The 21,526-nt window shown below is 50.1% G+C and overlaps 1 protein-coding gene and 1 long non-coding RNA gene across 2 annotated transcripts in view; one reads left to right on the top strand and one right to left on the bottom strand.

Annotated features, from left to right (window-relative positions):
* The window catches only part of PDIA5 (protein disulfide isomerase family A member 5), a 95,690-nt gene extending 82,514 nt beyond the window's left edge, over positions 1–13,176 (top strand). Inside the window, exons 15-17 of the mRNA XM_084871652.1 lie at positions 5,303–5,373; positions 12,379–12,513; positions 12,948–13,176. Coding sequence (XP_084727778.1) covers positions 5,303–5,373; positions 12,379–12,513; positions 12,948–13,028 — 287 coding nt within the window. The 3' untranslated portion in view covers positions 13,029–13,176. The remainder of the gene's footprint in view (positions 1–5,302; positions 5,374–12,378; positions 12,514–12,947) is intronic.
* Positions 13,070–14,613, bottom strand: LOC311616428. The gene is made up of 3 exons (XR_014793893.1): positions 14,457–14,613; positions 13,912–14,130; positions 13,070–13,351 (listed from the first exon to the last, which is right to left on the bottom strand). It is a non-coding gene; the product is annotated as an uncharacterized lncRNA (long non-coding RNA).
* Between the last annotated feature and the right edge of the window lie 6,913 nt (positions 14,614–21,526).

Below are 21,526 nucleotides of genomic sequence, written 5' to 3'. Positions count from 1 at the left end.
TTTGGCCTCTTGAGTGTGGCTCTTCCACAAAATACTACGTGCCCTAGTTAAGTTAATAACAATGTACCTACCTATATAGTTTCAGTTTAAAAAAATTGGCTCTCAAAAGAAATTTCAGCCGGGACCGGTTTGGCTCAATGGATAGAGCGTCGGCTTGGGGACTGAAGGGTCCCGGGTTCGATTCCGGTCAAGGGCATGTACCTTGGTTGCGGGCATATCCCCAGTAGGGGGTGTGCAAGAGGCAGCTGATCGATGACTCTCTCTCATCGATGTTTCTAACTCTCTATCTCTCTCCCTTCCTCTCTGTATAAAATCAATAAAAAAAAAAAATAAAAAAATAAATAAAAAAAAAAAGAAGCGCTTTTAAAAAAAAAAAAAAAAAAAAAAAAGAAATTTCAATCATATTGTTGATATTTGGCTTTATTGTCTAATGAGTTTGCCGACCACTGGGCTAGGCTCTTGAATGTCCCACTTCCTGTCGCCCTTCTTTCTGCCAGGTTATGCCCAGCTTCATGGGGCGATAATAAAGCTGGGCTCTGCAGAAGCCAGGCAGCTTGAGCTGATCATAACCCTGCTGGGTGGCAGCCAGCCCTCCTGTTTGTTCCCCTCCTGCCCCCACTTGTCAAGTGTCACTCATCCGCAGTCCCTCCTCAGCCCTCACTGTCTGGAAGGGGCTGCCTCCTGACCCAGCCTCAGGCCCCGCCCTCAGGCGGCTCACCCATCTCGCTGGGGGGACTGTGCTCTGGGTTCCTTACAGAGCTTCTCTCTGTCCTCGCCCGTCCTCAGAGGGAGCCTGGAGGACTGGGGATTCAGAGGTTAGCGTCTTCCTTCCAGGCAGAGTGAGCACAGGACTGAGTCCCGGGAGATTCCATGGGTGACTTGTTTTTGTTGTTGTTGTTGTTGTTGTTTTAAATATATTTTATTGATTTTTTTTTTTTTTTTTACAGAGAGGAAGAGGGAGGGATAGAGAGTTAGAAACGTTGATGAGAGAGAATCATCGATCAGCTGCCTCTTGCACACCCCCTACTGGGGATATGTCCGCAACTAAGGTACATGCCCTTGACTGGAATCAAACCCAGGACCTTTCAGTCCACAGGCCGACGCTCTATCTACTGAGCCAAACCAGATTCGGCATCAATGGGTGACTTGTTAGTGACAGCTGTTCTGCAGCCTGATGCTCCTTTTCTGTCTCAGATTCAGCTCAGAGAGTAGGGCTTTCTCAGCAGCAAGTGACATCCTGGAGTAGAAGTTGGAATCCTTGACCAGCCACTGCGTGGACTTTAGAAAGACCAGACTAAATGCTTTCCCCTGGAAACACCCCCTCCCCCTGTGACTCTGGGGCAGGGACTCCTACCCTGTTGGGGCGCTAAGGACACCCCTCAAATACCAGCTGTGTGCTGAGCGAAGTCCCGGCCCCAGAACACAAGGGAAGGAGGCGTGGTCCCTGCCTGGCCTCAAGGGCCTCACAGTCGGCCCTCGCAAGAGATAACTTTACACTGAGCGACTCAACTATGGCAAAGGGCTCAGTGCCTATAATCTCTGGACTCTGCTCCGGATCCGACGACATGTTAGTCAGGGGGTTAAACAATATTGGGGGAGGGGAACTATCCAAAGACAAACAAGCCTTTAACAATCTATAATAATAAAAGTGTAGTATGCTAATTAGACCAGATGTCCTTCCAGAAGAAGCCAGGGCTTCGAGGGCCGAGGCGGCCACTGCATCAGGCATCAGGCCTCTAGTTTTTAATAATAAAAATAGCCATTTTGGCACAGTGGATAGAGCATCATCCCTTATACTCAAGGGTCCTAGGTTCAACTCCCCGGTCAAAGGCATGTACCTCGGTTGCAGGTTAGAGGTGTGTGGGAGGCAATCAAACGATGTGTCTCTCTCACATCAATGTTTCTCTCTGTGTCTCTCCCCCTCCCTTCTACTCTCTTTAAAAATCAATGGAAAAATATCCTCAGGTGAGGATAAACAATAATAATAACAACAATAAATAATAATTTATGCTTATTTACCCTGAGTAGCCAGATTATTATGATCTATGATCTCTGAACAAATAATAATCTGGCCATTCAGTGTGTGTGTGTGTGTGTGTGTGTGTGTGTGTGTGTGTGTGTATTAGAGGCCTGGTGCATGAATTCATGCATGGGTGGGTGGGGGGGATGTGGGTGGTTGGCCAGCCTGCCTGCTGGTTGAACTGATTGAGGGAACAATTTGCATATTAGCCTTTTAATATCTAGTATATACACTGAGTAGCCAGATTATCATGCATTCAGAGATCATAATAACCTGGCCACTCAGTGTATAATAGATATAGTCTTTAGTATTTACTCATTTATATAAAAGACTAAATCGACATAAAGGTCAAACACCTTCTGATAGAGGTAGATATAATATGAAAAGCAAAAGCTGGCCTCCATATCCCTTCCCATCTCTTCCCTGCACACCCCGCTCACTGCCCCCACCTCCCCAGCTTCCACACAGCTCCTCCTCCTGCTGTTTCCCTGTTCTCCCCGTTCCAAGCCCCATTTGCTCTGACTGGTCTGGCCACGGTGACTGCCCTTCTTAGGCCAGTGTGGCTGAGTCTCCAGAATTGGAATTCTGTTCTGCCCTCAGTCTTTGTTTCTCTCTCCTCTCTCTGGGAGACTCCTCTGGTTTCCTGCTGTGCAGCGGTGGTCCCTTTTTAAAGAGAATCCAGATTTAAAAAAATTGTGTCTCTCTGGCCCACCTGACAGCATCTTTATGCCCTTTCTAAAACCGCCTCCCTCCCAGGCATTCAATCGCTGTGCTCTTTCTCTTGGATAATGAAAAGATTAGATGCAACAGGAGGCCATTAATCTGAGGCCTAGAGACTTTAAGTTGATGGAAATAGGAGTTTGCACTAGGCCTGCAGTTACCTTTGCACTTTCCATAAGCAGGGAAGTCAGAAAGGAACAATTAGTGCTACCGGATCCGGGGGGAAGAGGGTAGCTTATTCGTGGCCAGCCTGATGCTGTCAGCGGGCACCCAGGCCACTCAGGAGGGCCCGCTGGGTGGCCTAGGGTGAGCTTTGATAAGCCTTGTCCACCAGCACCTACATCAAGCTCTGTAAATGTTTTAAAAACTCCATACTGTCATTGCCGAAGCTGGTTTGGCTCAGTGGTAGAGCGTCGGTCTGCGGACTGAAAGGTCCCAGGTTCAATTCCGGGCAAGGGCATGTACCTTGGTTGCAGGCACATCCCCAGTAGGGGGTGTGCAGGAGGCAGCTGGTTGATGTTTCTCTCTCATCGACGTTTCTAGTTCTCTATCTCTCTCCCTTCCGCTCTGTAAAAAATCAAGAAAATATATATATATATTTTTTTAAAAAAAAAAAACTCCATACTGTCATGTCTTCATAATCTGAAATCTTCATGAATTGGAGCTATTCTGACCTCTGTTGAGTCACCTTAGGGAAGTATTCCTGTGTTTGCCATGGAGGCCATTTAGAAAACATCTATTGGTATCTGCCACGAGTTAGGCTGTACTAGGCATTTCGTCTCGTTAAGTTCTGATGTAACCCATAACCAGCCTAGCTTTCCTCTCTACTCCTGGGCCAGAGGATGGGAAATCCCTTTAAGCCCCCTCCCCATCACGGACCACACGGTGCTGTGGCCAGCTGGCCGGTCCACCAGCCAGGCCGCAGGGGTGGTCCGGCCCATCTCGGGAGCCCTTCAAGCGCTGACGGCAGACTATATAGCGTAGCTTAGGCTTCATTTGGTTTCACAAAACCCTTTGAAATGCCAGTCATTATTATCTTCTTTTCAAAAGAGGGAAAGCAGATGAGCAGAGCCATTCTGCTCCCCACCTTGGCTTCCCCGAGGCCGAGGGAGGGCTGGAGGGCCGGCCTGGCAGTCTGTTTGTCGGGAAGTTGGCCGGAGCCAGGGCATTTCGCCTCTCCCACCTGCGTCTTGATGAGAATTAATTACCACCGTCAGGGAAATCTTCCGCTGGAAGCAGTTCGCTGTCTTGGCATGAGTTCAACGTCTGGACAATGGTGGAGAGAGGAGGTGGGCTTAGAAAGCGAGTCTGGGCAAGAGTGCCTGCAGCTTCCCGGACTCTCCTCCGCCGAAGCTGTCCTGGATGCACTGGGAGAGGAGGACGGACGAAGGGGACCTACCCAGGTGCCAGTCCATGCCTGAGATGCTGTTGTCAGGGCCTGAGGGCTGCAGGCACGCCCTGTCCCATACAGGGGGCGCTGGAGTCACAGGTCCTTGTCTATGCTGATGGGCCTCTTCCTGGGGTCAGGAACCCAGGCGCCTAGAAGAGGCAGGGACCCCAGCAGCTTGTCCTCTCAGCCTGACCTTGGCTTTCCCGTTCCTGGATCCCAGGCTCAGATGGATTGTAGAGTGAAGCGTAGAAGGGCGGCAAGAGGACCAGAAGCTGCTTTGGCAGCTCGTTCTGGGATGAGAGTAGTGGTTACTGAGAATGTGGAAGTGAGCCCCAAAGCATAAGTTGCAGGGCCTCAGGCAGCGTGGTTACTCCTGTGCCACCCCCATCGCCCATCCCCTCCTTTCCCTACGACGTTGTCACAGGCTGGGATGGTCTTTGTGTTCATCGTGAAATGGAGAGGTTTGCAAGAGAAGGGGGCTTTGTAACAGGCTCAGAGAATCCCGAGCACTCATCACCTTCTAAGGCAGTGGTTCTCAGCCTTTCTAATGCCGCGACCCTTTAATACAGCTCCTCATGTTGTGGTGACCCTCAACCATAAAATTATTTTCGTTGCTACTTCATAACTGTAATTTTGCTACTGTTATGAATTGTCATGTAAATATCTGTGTTTTCTGATTGTCTTAGACAACCCTGCTAGCAGTTCTCAACCTGTAGGTCTCGACCCTGCTAGCAGGGTCGCCTAAGACCATCGGAAAGCAGATATTTACATGACGATTCATTAACAGTAGCAAAATTACAGTTATGAAGTAGGAACAAAAATAGTTTTATGGTTGGGGGTCACTACATGAGGAACTGGATTAAAGGGTCACAGCATTAGAAAGGTTGAGAATCACTAAGGTAACTGTGGGAAGGGAGGTCCTGGGCAGGCATGGGCCTGCCGCTTGCACAGGGACACCGATAAAGCTCTCATCCAACGGCAGACACACAGGATGGTGGTTGGAGGGGCACGGTTGATGCATGGGCCCTGACAGTGGGGTGTGCAGGTGGTGGGAGTCAGCGGAGCTCCCACCGTCTGTTAAGTGAGAGTCGCTCCTCGAAAGGCCTCTCTGGGGTCCTGGGAAGGTCTGCAGCCTCCCCCTCATGTGCAATGCTCTCTCTCCCTCTCGACAGGGTGCCCACACTGTAAGAAGGTCATTCCATACTTCACCTCCACCGCGGACGTCTTCAAAGATGATCGAAAGGTAAGGATCCTCCTCTTTATCCGTGTCCTGCCTCCAACTCTGCCCTGTCCCCAACTCCCACACCTTCCTCCCTTCCGTTCAGTCCCCTTCCCAGATAGGATCTGCCGAGACCTGGGGGTCCTGGGAACCAGGACATTCTCTTTTCATACGGCAGGCTAGAGCCGCTGAACTTATGCTACAAAATCAACCAAAAGGGATACACTGGGCCGTTGCAGCCCTTCCTTGGAGGAGGGGGTAGAAGAGGGGTTATCTGTTTCTTTTTTTAGAGCTTGAACCTTTTTATAGCAGGATCTGGAGTCGTGCATTACTTACATAATCAAAAACACAAATAAAAAAATTCAACAAAAGTAGACGGCAGACAGCCCGGGCGGAGGAGAGCAGGCTGTGTCTACGGAGCCTCCCCGGGAAAGGCTCCTGCGGCGGCTGACTGATGAAGCATAAAATTAACAAGCCAGACCTGCAGATTGGATTAGTGTTCGGGGAGTGGGGCCCCCAGGCAGCTCCCCCCGGGCCCCCTGGCAGCTCCAGCAGCTCCAGCAGCCAGGGCAGGGCAAGCTAGCACCTGCCCTGGTGTGTGAGGGTGGTGTGTGGCCAGGAGAAGGCCCCGGAACTCAGGATGGGGCGGCTTAGCTGCTGCTCACCTGTGTGACCTGGGAGACGTCCATCCGCTCTCCGGGCTGTGAGTTCCCTCCTCTGTAAGGTTGGAGTGCTGGTCCAGATGAACACAAAGACCGTTCCCAGCCTGGCACAGCGTCGTAGGCACCTGTCCCCTGGCAGGCCCAGAAGAGCACCTACACACACACCCAAACCCAAGGTCATGCATCTGTACCATGGGGCCTCATCTTCCTTGTAGAAGCCTCAGACCAAATGGGGTTTGGCTGGACACAGATATTCTCCTGGATCACCTTGAGTCGGCCCTGTGGGAGGGGCAGTAACAGGATGGGGAGAGCTTGCAGGGGTCTTCAAACTACGGCCCACGGGCCACATGCAGCCCCCAGGGGAGTCTGATCCGGCCCGCCAGGTTTTTTTGGGCAGTGAGCGCAGCCGAGGTGTTACAGTAGGAATTAGTAGTTCATATAGTCCGGCCCTCCAGCTCTCTGAGGGACCGTGATCTGGCCCCCACTTTAAAAAGTTTGAGGACCCCTGGCTTAGAGGGATAGCAAGTGAGAGGAAGCCAGGCTGGAGCACAGGCCCATGTGTGGAGAGTGAGGGCACACTGGGGACTCACACCCCAGGACCCTGCCCAAGACTCAGGGAGTCCCGTCGTCACCCACAGGTCCTGGCTCTGCCTTTGAAGGCACACCTCCCCCTCCCATAGGGGGTATAGGTCCAGAACCATTTTCTCCTTTGCTTGACATTTGGCCTGCATTGAGAGGGACGTGCCGGGAAGGGCTTCCCAGCTCCCTTCGCCCGCACCACCTAGCCCGCTTCTGCACTGGGGCCTGTGCCTGAATCAGGGTGGCTGCCCTGCTCTGGAGGGCCCGTCCTGCAGGGCACCCTCACTCCGGGCTTTGGGTAGTATGGGGAAGCTTTAGCTCCCCGGAGAACAGTCTGCTCTGGACACAGGAGAGTGGTGGGGCTGTGAGGTCTCCCCCACTGCCCTCCCCCCGGGTGGCTCCTTGGGTCTCCATGGCTGCAGGGCTGTGACAAGGCCAGGCTGGCTGTGCCCACCGCCAGCAGCCAAAGGCCAGCCCTCCTCTTCCCCTTCCCCCTCTACTGGTGCACAGAAGCCCCGTTTTCACGGTGACCCCTCATTCTCTGAGACACTGATACACCTTTTGCTTAGTTGTCTTAGTGCGGGCCAGTGATGTTGCTGGTTTTTTTCTGGGGTCAGTCCCTCTGTCTCTCCTTCCAGCTTCCTTTATTCCAAGCCGGAGATCCCCTCATTTCAGAGGCACACTTACCCTCTCTGTGCCGGGCCGCTCCGGGCCTGGGGCTCCTGGAGGCGGCTCTCAGTGACCTCAGGGGAGCATTCTGTCCCTCCGGCTTGGAGGACAAACGCTACTGGTGCCCCATGGCTGGGCGCCATCCTAGAGCCATCAAGTCAGACTCTCGGGGATGGTTCCAGGACCTGTGATTCACAACAGCTGGCTCTTGTGTGGGCCACAGGCTGGCATTGGGTGACCACAGGTCTGGCCAGGTCTCTCCTTCTGCTCATGAGGCACCAAGCCCGGAGAGGAGCCGTGGAAGGCCCGGTGGGTCATTGTAGCCAGAACTGGGTCTTCTGATATCCACCTCGTAGCCAGAATTATATTTTTTTTCCACCCAGAAGCGGGTCCCTGTTCCTTCCCCAATCAATATGCAGTTGGTCACTCACTTCCATTTTCATAGCCAAAGTCAATATTAGCTCCTGCAGAGATTTATTTTACTGAGTCAATAAAGCCATGCGAGGCCGCTCATATTTTAGCTGGGGAGCCTCCACCGCCTCCCAGGAGCTTACGGGGGCACTTTAGCTGTGGGCAGGCTGAGTGGAGAAAGGGCTGCACACTGTTAGTGTTGGAATGGGCGGCATTATGGCAGGGGCCATGGAGGACGGGGATCCGAGGTGTGAGGTTGGTGGACACAGGCAGAGGTCAGGGGACCACTGGGCTGCAAGGCGGGGCCCGTCTCCCTGTACATCAGGGTGTGCCCAGCCTGGTGGTGGAGCCGGGCTCGCAGTGCAGCTCTGGGCCAGGAATGAAGGACATCCCGGGAGGGGTTCCTTCCTCTGTGATTGGCCGTAACTTCCTCTGCTGTAACTCTGTTGTGTATAGCCCCCCCCAATCCCATGTTCACAAAGCTGTCTGCCCATCCGAAGGAAAAGCTCTCTGAGGACCGGGACCTCATTTGTCCTTGAATTCCCTGCAGTCTTTACTCCTGGGACCTCTGTAACTGTTGACTGAATGAAGGAACCATAACGTATCTGACATTTCTTGGGAGTACCTCTCCCATGAATGCTTTATTTCTTTTTTAAAATGTATTTTTATTGATTTCAAAAAGGGAGAGGGAGGGAGATGGAAACATCAATGATGACAGAGAATCATTGATTGGCTGCCTCCTGCACGCCCCCTACTGGGCATTGAGCCCATAGCCCAGGCATGTGCCCCTACCAGGAATTGAACCGTGACCTCCTGGTTCATAGGTTGACACTCAACCACGGAGCCATGCCAGCGGGGCCTCCTGTTAATACTTTAAAAGAGTATGCCATGTAATCCTCACAGTAGCTTCATCAACGAGGCAGTATTACTTTCCCATTCAAAGATCAACTCTTAGAGGGTTTAAATGATTAGCCCAGAGTTACCCAGCCAGATAGAAGCAGAGTCAGAACCCAATAAACAGGAATTGTCAGAGTTCTCCCAGAAGCCAGTGGGGGCCTGGGACTTGACTGCAGGGGAGTATTGGGGAGGTGGTCTCAGGAAGCTGCCGGGGGAGAGGATAGAGGGAGGGAGAGCAGACAGGGAAGGAACCAGAGCAGGGCCATTAATGAGCAGGTTACCTCATGGGTAACTAGGCTGTCCCCGGAGAGACCTTGCCAGGGGGATGTGTCCTTCAGCCCTGCCCATCGCTGGCCTTCTTGCTCTCTGCAGCCAGGACTCGCAGGTGACACATAGGCAAGGGCTGGGCCGGGGGACACGGGCGGGCACTGACAGCCAGCTGCCAGGGAACAAACCTGGAAGTTAGAGGTGTATGTTCGGTGCTGCGGGTGGGTTCGGTGCACATCCTGAGTGGGCGTGGAGGGGCAGGCGGGCAGGTGAAATTGGGAGAGAGGAGAAAGGCTGCCTTCCTTCGAGAGTCCACGCCACTTCTTCTGCGGGGGCCGCCCTTGTCTCCCCTGGAAACGGAGCGTGGAGGAGTCTTTGCAGCCGATGTCGCCCTCTGTGTGCGGCTGGCAGTGCGTTTCGGTGATTTCGAATAGGAACACATTTTTAATTTAGCAGATTTATAAAATCACGCACTACATTTCCCACAGCTCCAGGGCATGTATACAAATTAAATTTATAATTTACAGCGGATGCAGGGAGAGCAGCAGCCCAGAGCAACGCTCATCAAACACTTTCACAGCATAGCGAGGAGCGCTGGTCCCTGGCCAAGGGCTGGACGCAGGCAGCTGCCCGGCCCTGGCGTGGGGTCTCCCTTAGGCCGGGCCCTTCCCTGCCTGCCCTGAACTGAGAAACAGGACCCAGAGACAGCAGAGGAGCATCTGCTTCACGTGTCTAAGTAATTCAGAAAGTGCTCGAGAGGACGAGCTGGGTTTGGGAGCCGGCCGGGGCCAGCCTGCCGGTCCAGTGGCTGCAGGTCCAGTGGATCGGGCTCCATGTGGAGGCCAGGGATGGCACGTTGGACCCAGCTGAAGGAGACAGCCGCCCCTCAGTTCCCGCCGGGCGTATGCATGTGAGAACGCAGGGCAAGTGCCATCAAATCTGGCTTTTAAGGAGAAGTTGGCGAGCCAAACTTAGATATAAATCTTTTGGCTCTTTTTTTTAGGTTGGCAGCTAATTCAGATTTAAAAAAAAAAAAAAAATCTCTGTGGGCCAAATAGAATAGGAATGAGAGCCAGAAAGGGATTGTGTGCAGCGAGTTTGCAAACTCTGCTCTGTCAAGTTGTGCCATAGAGAACGCTGTGTAGCCACGGAGGTAGCAGAGCAGGGTGAGGGCCCGTGAGGGCCGGTGAGGGCGGACAGGTGTGGCACCCTGGGGACCAGAGGGCAGGCCGTACCTCCCTGTTCGCTCAGTCCCTGTGACTGTCGGGGGCCTGCTGGGCTCTCCCGCCTGGAAAGGGAGCCTCCGTTCCAGTGTAAGTGACCAGCAGCCAAAGGACCGTGTGAGCGGTGGTTCTTCAACGCTTCACGCTGTGGTAATAGTTCAGTCTGGATTCCTTCATGGGCTCGGTTCTCAGAGACCCCCGGCCATTCTTTCCTCAGGTCCCGGTGTGGGCTGGCCTCCATCCCGGTGCTCATCACGCAGCTGGTGGCCCACTCATCACTCAGGGCTCCGGTCAGATGCTCTCTCCTTGCCAAGGCCTCCTTGGCCATCCGGCAAAAGCAGCCCTTCTGGCTATTGTGTCTTCAAATCGCCCTCTTTTAACTCCTCCAGAGCAGGCACTGGGCTCTAAAATGATCTCACTGCCAAAACTGGTTTGGCTCAGTGGATAGAGCGTCGGCCTGCAGGCTGAAAGGTCCCGGGTTCGATTCCGATCAAGGGCATGTAACTTGGTTGTGGGCACATCTCTCTCATTGATGTTTCTAACTCTCTATCCCTCTCTCTTCCTCTCCATAAATAAAAAATAACAATAATAAAATAATAAAATATATTTAAAAATAAAAATAAATAAAATGATCTCACTTATGTGTCTCGGCAGTGAGAGCAGTTGTCAGTCGGTGACTGAACTTGGTCAAGGTCAGCCTAGACCTGGTTTCTAGAACACATGGCAGGACTTGGATCAAGGCCGCCTGTCCTCAGAGTCGGCCCTCCCCTGCCCTGTGATGCTTTGGTCTCTCGTGTTGCCGTCACCGGGCCCTCTCTCTGCCTGCCCTGCTTTGTGACCCTGTGCAGGGGCAAAGTTCTGTGTGTCTGCCTAGAGTCTCTTGTTTTGAAAGAACAATAAATATTGTAATAAGGAAACACTACCCAGCTTGTGGAATTTGGGGACCTCTTTCTGACCCAAAACTCTGCTTGCTTTGGTCCTGCTGAACTCTTTCCTAGTTTCCGGTCTGTGCCCTCCTGGCTGGCACCAGCCTTCGTTGCCTCCTCCTTCAGGCCTGGCTCAGATGGCAGCCGTGCACGGTGCCTCTGCTCCACTCCCCGGCGCTCTCTTGGCGCCCAGGATCACCTCCATCGCACCCCCTGCCTAGCTTTGGGATTGTCTCTGTCTGACTCCCTTTATCTGAACAGACACTGAGCGTCTAGCAGGGACAGAGCTTGTGTTTGGGGCCTGCAGGAGTGAACATAACAACAGCTGGCATTCACTGACCACTAACTATGTGCCAGGGCCCTGTGCTGGTGGGCACTGAGACATAAGGAGGTCCGGTAATGTTCCCCAAGTTTTAATAGACAGCCCAGACAAGGTTTGCACTTGAGAAACTGGAATTCAAAGCTCTTGTTCTTAACCTTTGAACTACACTACCTCCCAGACAGATGTTCAGGAATATGGTAAATGAATGAATCCCACAGTGCCTCCCAGAAAATATCATGTAAGCCTGTGATGTTTGCAGCTGCTTTCAAGTCAGAGTTTCCTTTGTGGTCATTATATAGCCGCCCCTCCGTGTCCTTGGGGGATTGGTTCCAGAACCACACCCTGCTGTAGCTTTTATATCAAAATCTGATGATGCTCACTTCCCTACATAAAACCCCGTAGTATTTGCATCTGACCTATGTTGGCATAAAAAGGCTACAGCTGGGCGTGCCTACACATCACTTCATCCCAGTGGGTTCAGTGTAGTGCTTAGCACGTGACAAATTCAAGTTGCACTTTTTGAAACTTTCTGGGATTTTTCTTTGTTCAAATATTTTAAAAATATATTTTATTGATTTTTTTACAGAGGGAGAGGGATAGGTAGTTAGAAACATCGATGAGAGAGAAACATTGATCAGCTGCCTCTTGCACACCCCCTACTGGGGATGTGCCCGCAACCAAGGTACATGCCCTTGGCCGGAATCAAACCTGGGACCCTTCAGTCTGCAGGCCGACGCTCTGTCCACTGAGCCAAACTGGTCAGGGCTGTTCATATATTTTTGATTTATTGTTGGTTGATTCCACAGGTGCAAAACCTGCGGATACAGACAGGCTGTGGTACTTTTGATTTTAAAAGGTGGTCTGAGGGCACTCCACGCCGGGCCCCCAAACTTTACCCAGCTGCCTGGGGAATAGAAAACAGGCACCGCCAGGCTCCGGGGAGCTGCAGGCTGGGGATGCTCTGGCTCAGCGCCTCCCGCTGTTGGGGAAGGGCCATAGTGTGCGCTCGAAGGCCCAGGCCTCAGCACCAGGACTGGGGACCCCTGGGCTGACCCTCCCTCTCTCCCCTGTAGATCTGCTGTGCTGCTGTTGACTGCATCAAAGAGAAGAACCAGGACCTGTGTCAACAGGAGGCCATCAAGGGTTACCCCACTTTCCACTACTACCACTACGGGAAGTTTGTAGAAAAATACGACAGCGATCGGACGGTGAGTTGGGGAGAGAAATCTGCCCAGAGCTCTTTCTGCTGATGGACAGGGATACAGCCACTGAGGGGCAGCAAAGGGGGGCCTCAAGGCTCAGCTGGCCCATCAGAGCTAAGAGGCAAGGGTCTGGGCCCGGCTGGAAGAGGGTCTCAGGAGGTTTGTCATAGAAATCCTGTCTCCAGAGCCTGTGGGGGGCGGGGAGGGGGGGGGGCGGGGAGGGGGGGGGCTCCCAAGGGGTGGAGAGTTTCCTTGTCTGCTTCTCAGGGTTTCTGGGTAGGCAAGCAGACTCGCCCTGCACTACCAGCTGCCCCTGGAGTGAGTACATGGAGTGCGGGGGGAGGAGGGGGTGGTTCAAAGAAGGGCAGTGAGGGGAAGAATGACATCTGCATCAGGGGTTAAAATTCCCTTTTTTCCTCCTTTGCACCCCTTCCCCACAGGAATCGGGATTTACCAATTTTATTCGAACCCTCCGGGAGGGAGACCACGAGAGACTAGGGAAGAAGAAGGAAGAGTTGTAACTGCTGCCTCAGAGAAAGCCTTTCCATTGCACTGTGAACGATAGCTGTTTTATTGTTCTTTCTGAATTTCCATGTGTCTGAAGACAAAGTTTTTTAGAGCCACGTATGGCCATTTTGTACAATTTTGAAATAAAATTAAACCAATTGTTGGGTGCTGTGGGTCATTTCCTCGGAGCCTGTGCCAACGAAGAGTGGATGGTCGTGTTCCCCCGTTCCACGTCCTCCGGGAGGAGAGAGCCACCGCCCCGGGCGAGTGGGTGGCAGGAGCGCTGGCCCCATTCCGTCACTGAAGAGCAGAATAAGGAAGTCGGACCCAAAATGTCCTGTTGGAGAATAATTGAGAGGAAATACCTTAGCATGAGCAGGGAAAATGGGGTGCTGAAGCCAGCGATGAGCAAGCATTAGCTTTTTCTGGGTCACTGTGGTTTCAATCCTGGCGTGTTTTCCTGGAACTGTTTACATAGTTCGCTTTCTCCAGCTATTTCTGTCTTCTCTTCCTTTTTCCAGCCCCTCCATGGAGTGGAGGAGGGCGCTTAGAGGCTGCTTGCTCTGCACCCCGGCTGGGAGGAGTGGTGTGGGGGACATGGTGGTGTATTCTGAGTGTGCAGATGCTGGATCTGCTAACCAGCTCGCCCCCAAGCACAATCACATCCCACCTTCACACCACGTTCTCCACAGACAGTGCCACCCCAGGCCTCACTCTGTTCCAGTGCCTCACTGCCTCCTGCTTCTGTGACATCTCCCTAACCACCTGCGCCCCCCAAGTCTTGCTCTCTGAATCCTGTGTGGCTAACACTAGCCCTGGGCCCAGCGATGCCCCGGAGCCCGAGCACCACATGTGTCCACTCGGTGTTCCTCCGTGGGGAGTAGACCTGTCTCGCACCCGCTGCCGTGACTCTGGCTGTCGGCAGCGGTCCTGGCATTGAGCAGCCACACAGTCCTGTGGCCCGTTGAGGAGTTGCCTGCAGGAATGTGCAGCCCTGTTTCCTGCACTGGCCCCTCCCTTGTAGTCTCCATCCTTCCCACTGATAGGTTCATGGAGAGGGAGGGTTGGAGCCACGGAGTGCCTGGGGGTGTTGGTGAGGTGCCACTGCTCGGGGCTCTGTTAAGTGAAATGGAAAGTTTTGAGAGCTCTTGTGCAATGTCCCAACTTCCCAATCTCCCCACCCCCCCACCCCTCCCGCAACCCTCACATCTCTTCAGCCTCTTTTTCCCCTTAACACCCACTTCCTTAGCAATGCCTCCAAAAAAAAAATATTGCACATGGAAAAGAGCATGCATGTCCTAAGTAAATAACTTAGTAACCCAGTTTAGCAGGGAGGGCTGAGTTCAGCTCTAGGCAGAGCTGCTTCCTGCGTGGCCAGGACCTTTCCTGTGTCCCCACAGAGCCGTGCCAACGCTGGCTGAGAGTCTGGCTGATGAGCTTACCAGACGTGTGAGATCACCGGCCGGCCGGCCTCAGCGGTCCAGCAGCGGGAATGAAGTGGTGCCCAACCAGGACTGGAGAAGGAAGGAAGGTGGCTGAGACCCCAGACTGCCCCTCAGCTGCCACCACTCCAGGGGCAGCGTTGACCAGCAGGGGGAGCAAGGATCTGCAGGAGCTGGTGTGGGTCTAGGTCCTCTCTCCCTCACTGTCCCAAGGGAGCCATTGTCCACACCTCGCGTGGAAGGGAGGAGGGGAGCTCTGACAGACTGGACATTTACCCGGGAGTCATCCTAGCGTGACCCAAGGAGAAGTTTCAGTTTATTGGCTCAGACTAAGATCACCACTTCTGTTAAATCAACAGGAAAACACACTTGTCTCTGCATAAATAGGTGCAATATAAATATACAATTCCCTCATGCTGATCACATGGGGTGCCCAATCTTTAACACAAGAGTCCAGGTAAGACCCGGCCAGCACAGGCTGGAGAGGACCACAGTCCCTCATTCTGCGTTTTATAAGATGCATCTTGGTTAATCTAGCCCAAGACTTGCACACTCATTACTAACAAAAACCGTCCGAACTTTTTCACAGCGCTCATGGAAAAGACCAGCCCTTGATAATTAATCTTCATTGGATATTTTCCTTCACTGAAGTTCAAGATAATACATGTTATAAGACACTTTGAAAAATGCAGAAAAGAATGCAGAAGAAAAATCACTCGGAACACTGCTATCATCAATTACCATTGGAGGCAGTCCATTTTTATCACACACAAAAGAAATTGCTCAGTATTTAATCACTTTAAAAATTTTTACAAAATATTTTAATGTTTCCCTCTATCGTTAACTCTTCTGCCTCAACATCATTTTTAAAGACTATATAGCAGAGCTTCTCCACACTATTTTTTGGCACTACTGACATTTGAGGGCAGATAATTCTTTGTTGGGGGCGGGGGGGGGGGGGGCTTTCCTGTATATTGTGGGGTTTTTAGCAGTACCTCTGGACCTACCCCCTAAGATTCCAGGAGCACCTCCCTCCCCCTGCAGGTTATGTTAACCAAAATTGTCTCCAGACATTGCCAATTGTCCCTTGGGAGGGAAAGGTGGCAAAAGTACCCCCTGCTGAGAACCATTGCTAAATAGTATTTCATGCGATGTAAGTACCATCATTTACTTATAAAATCTGTACTATTAGCTGTATATGCTATTGATAGTTATTTCCAGCCATTAATAATACTTGTATAGACATCTCTGTTTAGGTTATTTTGCACAATTTATACATTTCCAGAAGTGTTTTTGTGTGTGTGTGTCAAAGAATATGCTTATTTTTAAGGCCTGTGTTACACATTGTCTATTTTTCTTTGATGGTGTGCCTATTTATACTCTTCTCAAGACAATATGAAATTACCTGGTTTTCTAAACTCCTGCTAACTCTAGGAACTGTAATATTTAAATGTTTGAAAAATTTTTGTATAATTTAGAGACAATTTATCCTACTTCCATTTTATATTGAAAAATAATCTTTGTTTCGGCCTGCTGGGATATTTCTGTCCCTCACATGTTTTCTGTCTTAAGCTTTATGTCACTTGCAAATTTGATAAAAATTAAAGCCTTGTAAAATACAGAGTGTAGTGAACCCTGTATTAGGCCAGTAGAAATTTTCTATCAACTCATTCATTCAGCATCCTAATGAATAATCATTCAGCAAGTTCCTAGCCCACTCAATTATCCCAGCATCTGACTCACATTTTCCAACCTTTCTTAAAATATGCAGTGAAATGTGGCAAATATTTTGTTTGCATCCAGATATACTGGGTTTGCCACAATCCTCTGATGAATCAATGTACTATCCCTGCGAAAGAATAGCAAGGCTTTATCTGTGCGTGGCCCTTCACACTTTGGAAGCATGTTTAGCCTCATTTCATTCGATGCTCACACAACCCCGTGGTGTTGTAATGAAGAGGCTGAGCTCCGGGAGATTAGGTAACTTGTCCAAGGTCACAGAGGTTGTCCAAGTGACAGAACTCAAAGTTGGCTCTGCTTCCTTCTAGTGATTGCTGCTTCCTTTCCACGCCTCCGCTAATTATTATTGTACTGAACAGCACAATGCCTGCTTAATAAGTCTTCCCTTTCCTGGACTATGGCTTAGCCAGTTCTCACATTCTTTCAGGACCCTGGGGAGAGATTTGTCTGGGCCATTAAAAAATCTGAAATTATTTCAAAGCAAGTTTGTTCTTCAAATTCTTAACTAAATTTTCTTAAAATTTATTTTTATTTTATGTACCTTTTTAAAAAATTGGTTTCAGAGAAGAAAGAAGAGGGAGAGAGAGAAACATCAATGATGAGAGAGAATCCTTGATTAGCTGCTTCCTGCATGCCCCCCACTTCAGACCGAGACCACAACCCGGGCATATGACCTGACCAGGAATCAAACCATGACCTCCTGGTTCATAGGTCGTTGCTCAACCACTGAGCAACACCAGCCAGGCCATATGTACCTTCTCTGTAAAATAAATAAATAAATAAATAAATAAAAATCAACAAATAGATAACCAATGTCTAAATATACATAAAATAGATTATATATTTATAATCTTAGTTATTAACATAGTGTGTGTGTAGAAAGAGAGAGCAACTATCTCACTTTTTGCCCTTCATTTCACACCCCACAAATAACTACTGTCAAGTTTGGTGTGTATCCTTCCAAGCACTTTGTTTTTTTGTTGTTGTTCATAAACAAATATATATCAATGCCATTTATGTGTGTGTGTGTAGGTGTATACATCTATATGTAGATATACAGATTCAGAAAACTCTTTTCCACTCCAAGATCACATATAAATTTTTTCCCCCTGGTGTTTTAAAATGCACCTTAAATTTATTTTGATATAAGGAATGACAAAGAAGTCCAGCTTTTTGTCTTTCAAAACGGTTAGCCAACACTATTTGTCTTTTCTCCACTGCATGTCACTTTACCATAGACCCTATGGCATAGAGTGAATTTCAAAATGTGTTTGAATGTCCTACTTCCTGCCCGGTCCTACTAATTGATGTATTCTCACTTTATTTTATTTTATTCTATTTTAATTACTTTTTTAGATTTTATAATTTTCCTAGATTTTTGTTGTTGCTGTTGTTGTTGTTGTTGTTGTTGTTGTGTGTGTGTGTGTGTGTGTGTGTGTGTGTTTGGTTTTGTGTGTTTTTTTGCATTTTTCCTCCCCAGTTAAACTTTTTGTCTTAGATTCCAGGTCCTTCCAACCAAAGGTCATCCTATTCGTCTCAGTGCAGCGATCGTCCCCTTTGATGGGGTAAACAGAAATAAAAGTTGTGGAGTGTTCACTTTCTTTTCTCATCCATCAACATTATGCACTTGGCTCCGAGCAGTGAGCCCAGATCTTCTTCCTGGAACCTCTCATTCTGGACTTAATTAAAGCGGCCCTTTTTGTCGTCTGTGGCTTTTTTGCTGCGAGTCTCAACGAGCTGAGCCAGCTGCTCTCCTTCTAGGTCATTTACACACCCCTCCTCGTTCCTGTGCTTTATGGTCTGAACTCCCCCGCCCACCCTCTCCTCCCGCCCCGGGGTGGGGGGGGGGCAGCCCCCACAGATTCTTTTATGTATGTCCTCCTTTCCTTTGCACCAGGATCACTTCCAATTGCAAAGTCAAAAAACTCATTCTCGAGGACTTCCTCATCCTCTTGGGCCACATCGCCTACAATGAGTATGTTAGCTGAGCGGGAGGGCATTCTCTCACCGTCACCTTCACCGCCTGAGCTGAGAGCTGCGGCCCACAGAAACCAGCTGCCCTCCTACCTCAAGCTCCAAGTCCCTCGCCACCAGGAAAGGGAAGGAAGGCTGCCATCGGGCTCTTGCCATTGGAAAACCCAAAGGCTGAATTCCCTACAACCACTGGGACTGTCTGCTGTTTCACCCTCTGGGGAAAGGATAGATCAACATCCTGGCCCATCTTTTCCAGGCCCGATGGTTCTCAGTCCTGGTTGTAGGATTAATCCCCTGGGGAGCTTTAAAAACAGCCAGGGCCAGGGCCCCATCCCAAAAGAACTGACCTCCAGGTTATTCTAATGGGCAGTGGGGTGAGGACGGCCGGCTGGGCACTGCAGAGTCACTGAAGCAAAGCTAGAAAAACTTGGGGGGGAAAAATCAAGGGAAAAATTATTCTTCAAAACCTTGGAGATGTTTTGTAAGGATTAAGTAAATAAGTTGCATGTGATCTCTTACTACCTTTTACTCCCCTGAAAATTTTTTCTAAAAAACATTCAGCCGAAACCGGTTTGGCTCAGTGGATAGAGCATCGGCCTCCGGACTGAAAGGTCCCAGGTTCGATTCCGGTCAAGGGCATCTACCTTGGTTGCGGGCATTTTCAGTAAGGAGTGTACAAAAGGCAGCTGATTGATGTTTCTCATCAATGTTTCTAACTCTATTCCTCTCTCTTCCTCTCTGTGAAAAATCAATAAAATATATTTTTTCAAAACATTCAATAGGAAGATATATATGTAAATCTGCCCACATTATCACTGCCATCCAGGATCCATGCCATAAACATGTTTTGGCTCGAAGACTCGAAGACAGCAAAGTAAGCCACAGTAACAAACCACTATATCTGTCCAGACCACAGAGTGAGCAGTACTCGCAGAGCATAACATGCACACGCCGCCTGCCACATCACCGGGTGCCAGCCGGGCGTTCGGCTGGGAGGCTGCCAAGCACAAGTCTCCTCTCGCAGGACGGGGAAGCCTCAGTGCCCTCAGACATTCATTCCTGTCATCGTCTGGCTGCTTCCAAGCCTCCCGCTCTCTGCAGCACGGAAAGAAAGTGGGTCTGGATTTCAACATTCTCCCGTCATGAAATAAACGAACAGGTGAAAGCGTCCAGGGGCTTACCTGAATGCAGGCAGACAACTGGGTTTTCAGAAGTTGGAAAGTAAGAGAGATGTCTGAGGAAGGTAAATTGCTGATAGTGATAACTCAGAGAACAGGTTGGAGTGATCCAGGCGCCATCAGCCAGGGTGGGAGGGAGGTTCTTCAGCGGAGTGACGAATCTGGGGGCTGGCAATGGAATCTGGGGCTATGCCTTGGGGATATGTCATGCATTTTTTTCAACTTGTCCCCTTGTTTGCAGCCTTGCTTTCAGATGTACATGAGGCCTCCAGATCCGCACTTGCACCGAGTTCCGTAATGTGAATCTGCTCTGGACTTTTTTCCACAGCCCGTGGGGCTTCTGACCGGCTGAGCCACTGACCACCCACCAGCATGTCAGAGTCTGAGCACTGTCTCCCATCCATTTTCCCTTAAGGGGTCTACCTCCTGGCCTCTCTCACAGAGACTGCTGCTAGCCATAGGCTCATCTGTGAGGACTGAAGCTTATGCAACTTAGGTCCCCCTTTAAGAAAAATAATACGAAATTAGGGACAAAGGCAAATATTTATTTAAACACTTAAAAAGCTGAAATTGCCCTCCCTGGTTTGGCTCAGTGGATAGACAACTTATTTACTGTATCCGATAGAGCATCAGCCTGAGGACTGAAGGATTGCAGATTCAATTCTGGTCAAGGCATCTGCTCAGGTTGCAGGTTCAATCCCCAGTAGTGAGCGTGGAGGAGCCAGCAAATCAATGATTCCCTCTCATCATTGATATTTCTATTTCTCTCTACCTCTTCCTTGCTAACTGAAATCAATAAAAATACATATTTTTTAAAAAGCTGAAATTACCACAAATAACCCAAAATCCAGAAAAACAATAGGTTTTTAAATGTCTACTTTTCTTTTCTATATATTTTTTATTGCTTTCTGTTGTGGGATCAAACCCTGGGTTCAAAATAAGACCACCAGAGGCTGATGATTGATTAAAAAAAGCAGGCATGGATTTATTGAACTGGCCAGGACGGCTGCAGGAACACCACATGCAGGTGGCCACACTCACGTCCGCCCCGTTCCAGGTTTAGGCAGTCTTTTTAAAGGTCCAAACCACAAGAATTTTCCTTTGTTCTGAATTCTAAATTCTAAAGGCTGGAACAGCCTGCAGGGTCATTCCCAGCCACATCCTGCTGGACATTGGAATGTGGCCCTATCTTGTGATAGCAGATAGTACAGAAGCAGACCTGGGCGGTTAATCTCTAAAGGTTATCTACAGTTTCTACTCCTGAAGCTACTGAGTCAGTGGGAATCCACCTCCTGTGGTCCTGGTCCACAGGCACAGGAAAACTGCCTTAGCCTCCAGGTCTCCATCTGGAAGCTGAGGCAACTACCCTATTGTTTAAGCAAGTGCAGAAGCCAAATAGCAGGGTTAAAATTCAAACAGCAGTTTTTACCCAAGTATGGTTGCTACCATATTTCACTTTCAAAAAGGAAGGGAGAGGGAGAAAGAAATAGAAACATCAATGAGAGAGAAGCATCGTTGGTGAGCTGCCTCCTGCACGCCACCTGCTGGGATTGAGCCAGCAACCTAGGCATGTGCCCTGACCTGGAATCAAACCGTGGCCTCAATCACTAGGCCACACCGGCTGGGCTATGTTTATTTTTCTTAGGAGTCTGTACAAACTCAAGGAGGTGAGCACCATACACAGAGAGTCAGTGCCCTTTTCCTCTGTCTTCATCCCCTTGCTCTGCTTCCTGTTGTTGTTAATCCTCACCTCGGGATATTTTTTCCATTGATTTTTAGAGAGAGTGGAAAGAAGGGAAACAGAGATGCATATCAATAGGTTGCCTCCCCCACATGCCTCTTGCATGCCCCCTACTCTACTGGGGATCGAGCCTGCAACTGAAGTATGTCCCCTTGGCCAGAATAGAGCCCATGACCTGGTGCGAGGGCCAATGCTCTAACCTAGGGGTGTCGAACTCAATCAGAGAAGGGGCCAAAATCTAAAATCCAGCCTAAATCGAGGGCCGAATGGTTTACTGAACAGTCATAAACTGACAATGTCATAAACTGACAGCGGAGTGCAGTGATGACAGCGCGGTGCGGGCCACATTGCAAGGCCTGGCAGGCTGGATTTGGCCCACGGGCCTTGTGTTTGACACATGTGCAGTCTAACCACTGAGCCAGTTGGCCAGGGCTCGC

Source organism: Pipistrellus hanaki (genome assembly GCF_964339955.1).
Source record: "Pipistrellus hanaki genome assembly, chromosome: 2".
In the NCBI taxonomy this organism is placed as follows: Eukaryota; Metazoa; Chordata; class Mammalia; order Chiroptera; family Vespertilionidae; genus Pipistrellus; species Pipistrellus hanaki.
Note: the sequence above shows the minus strand (reverse complement) of the source record. Positions and strands in the feature narration are given on the sequence as shown.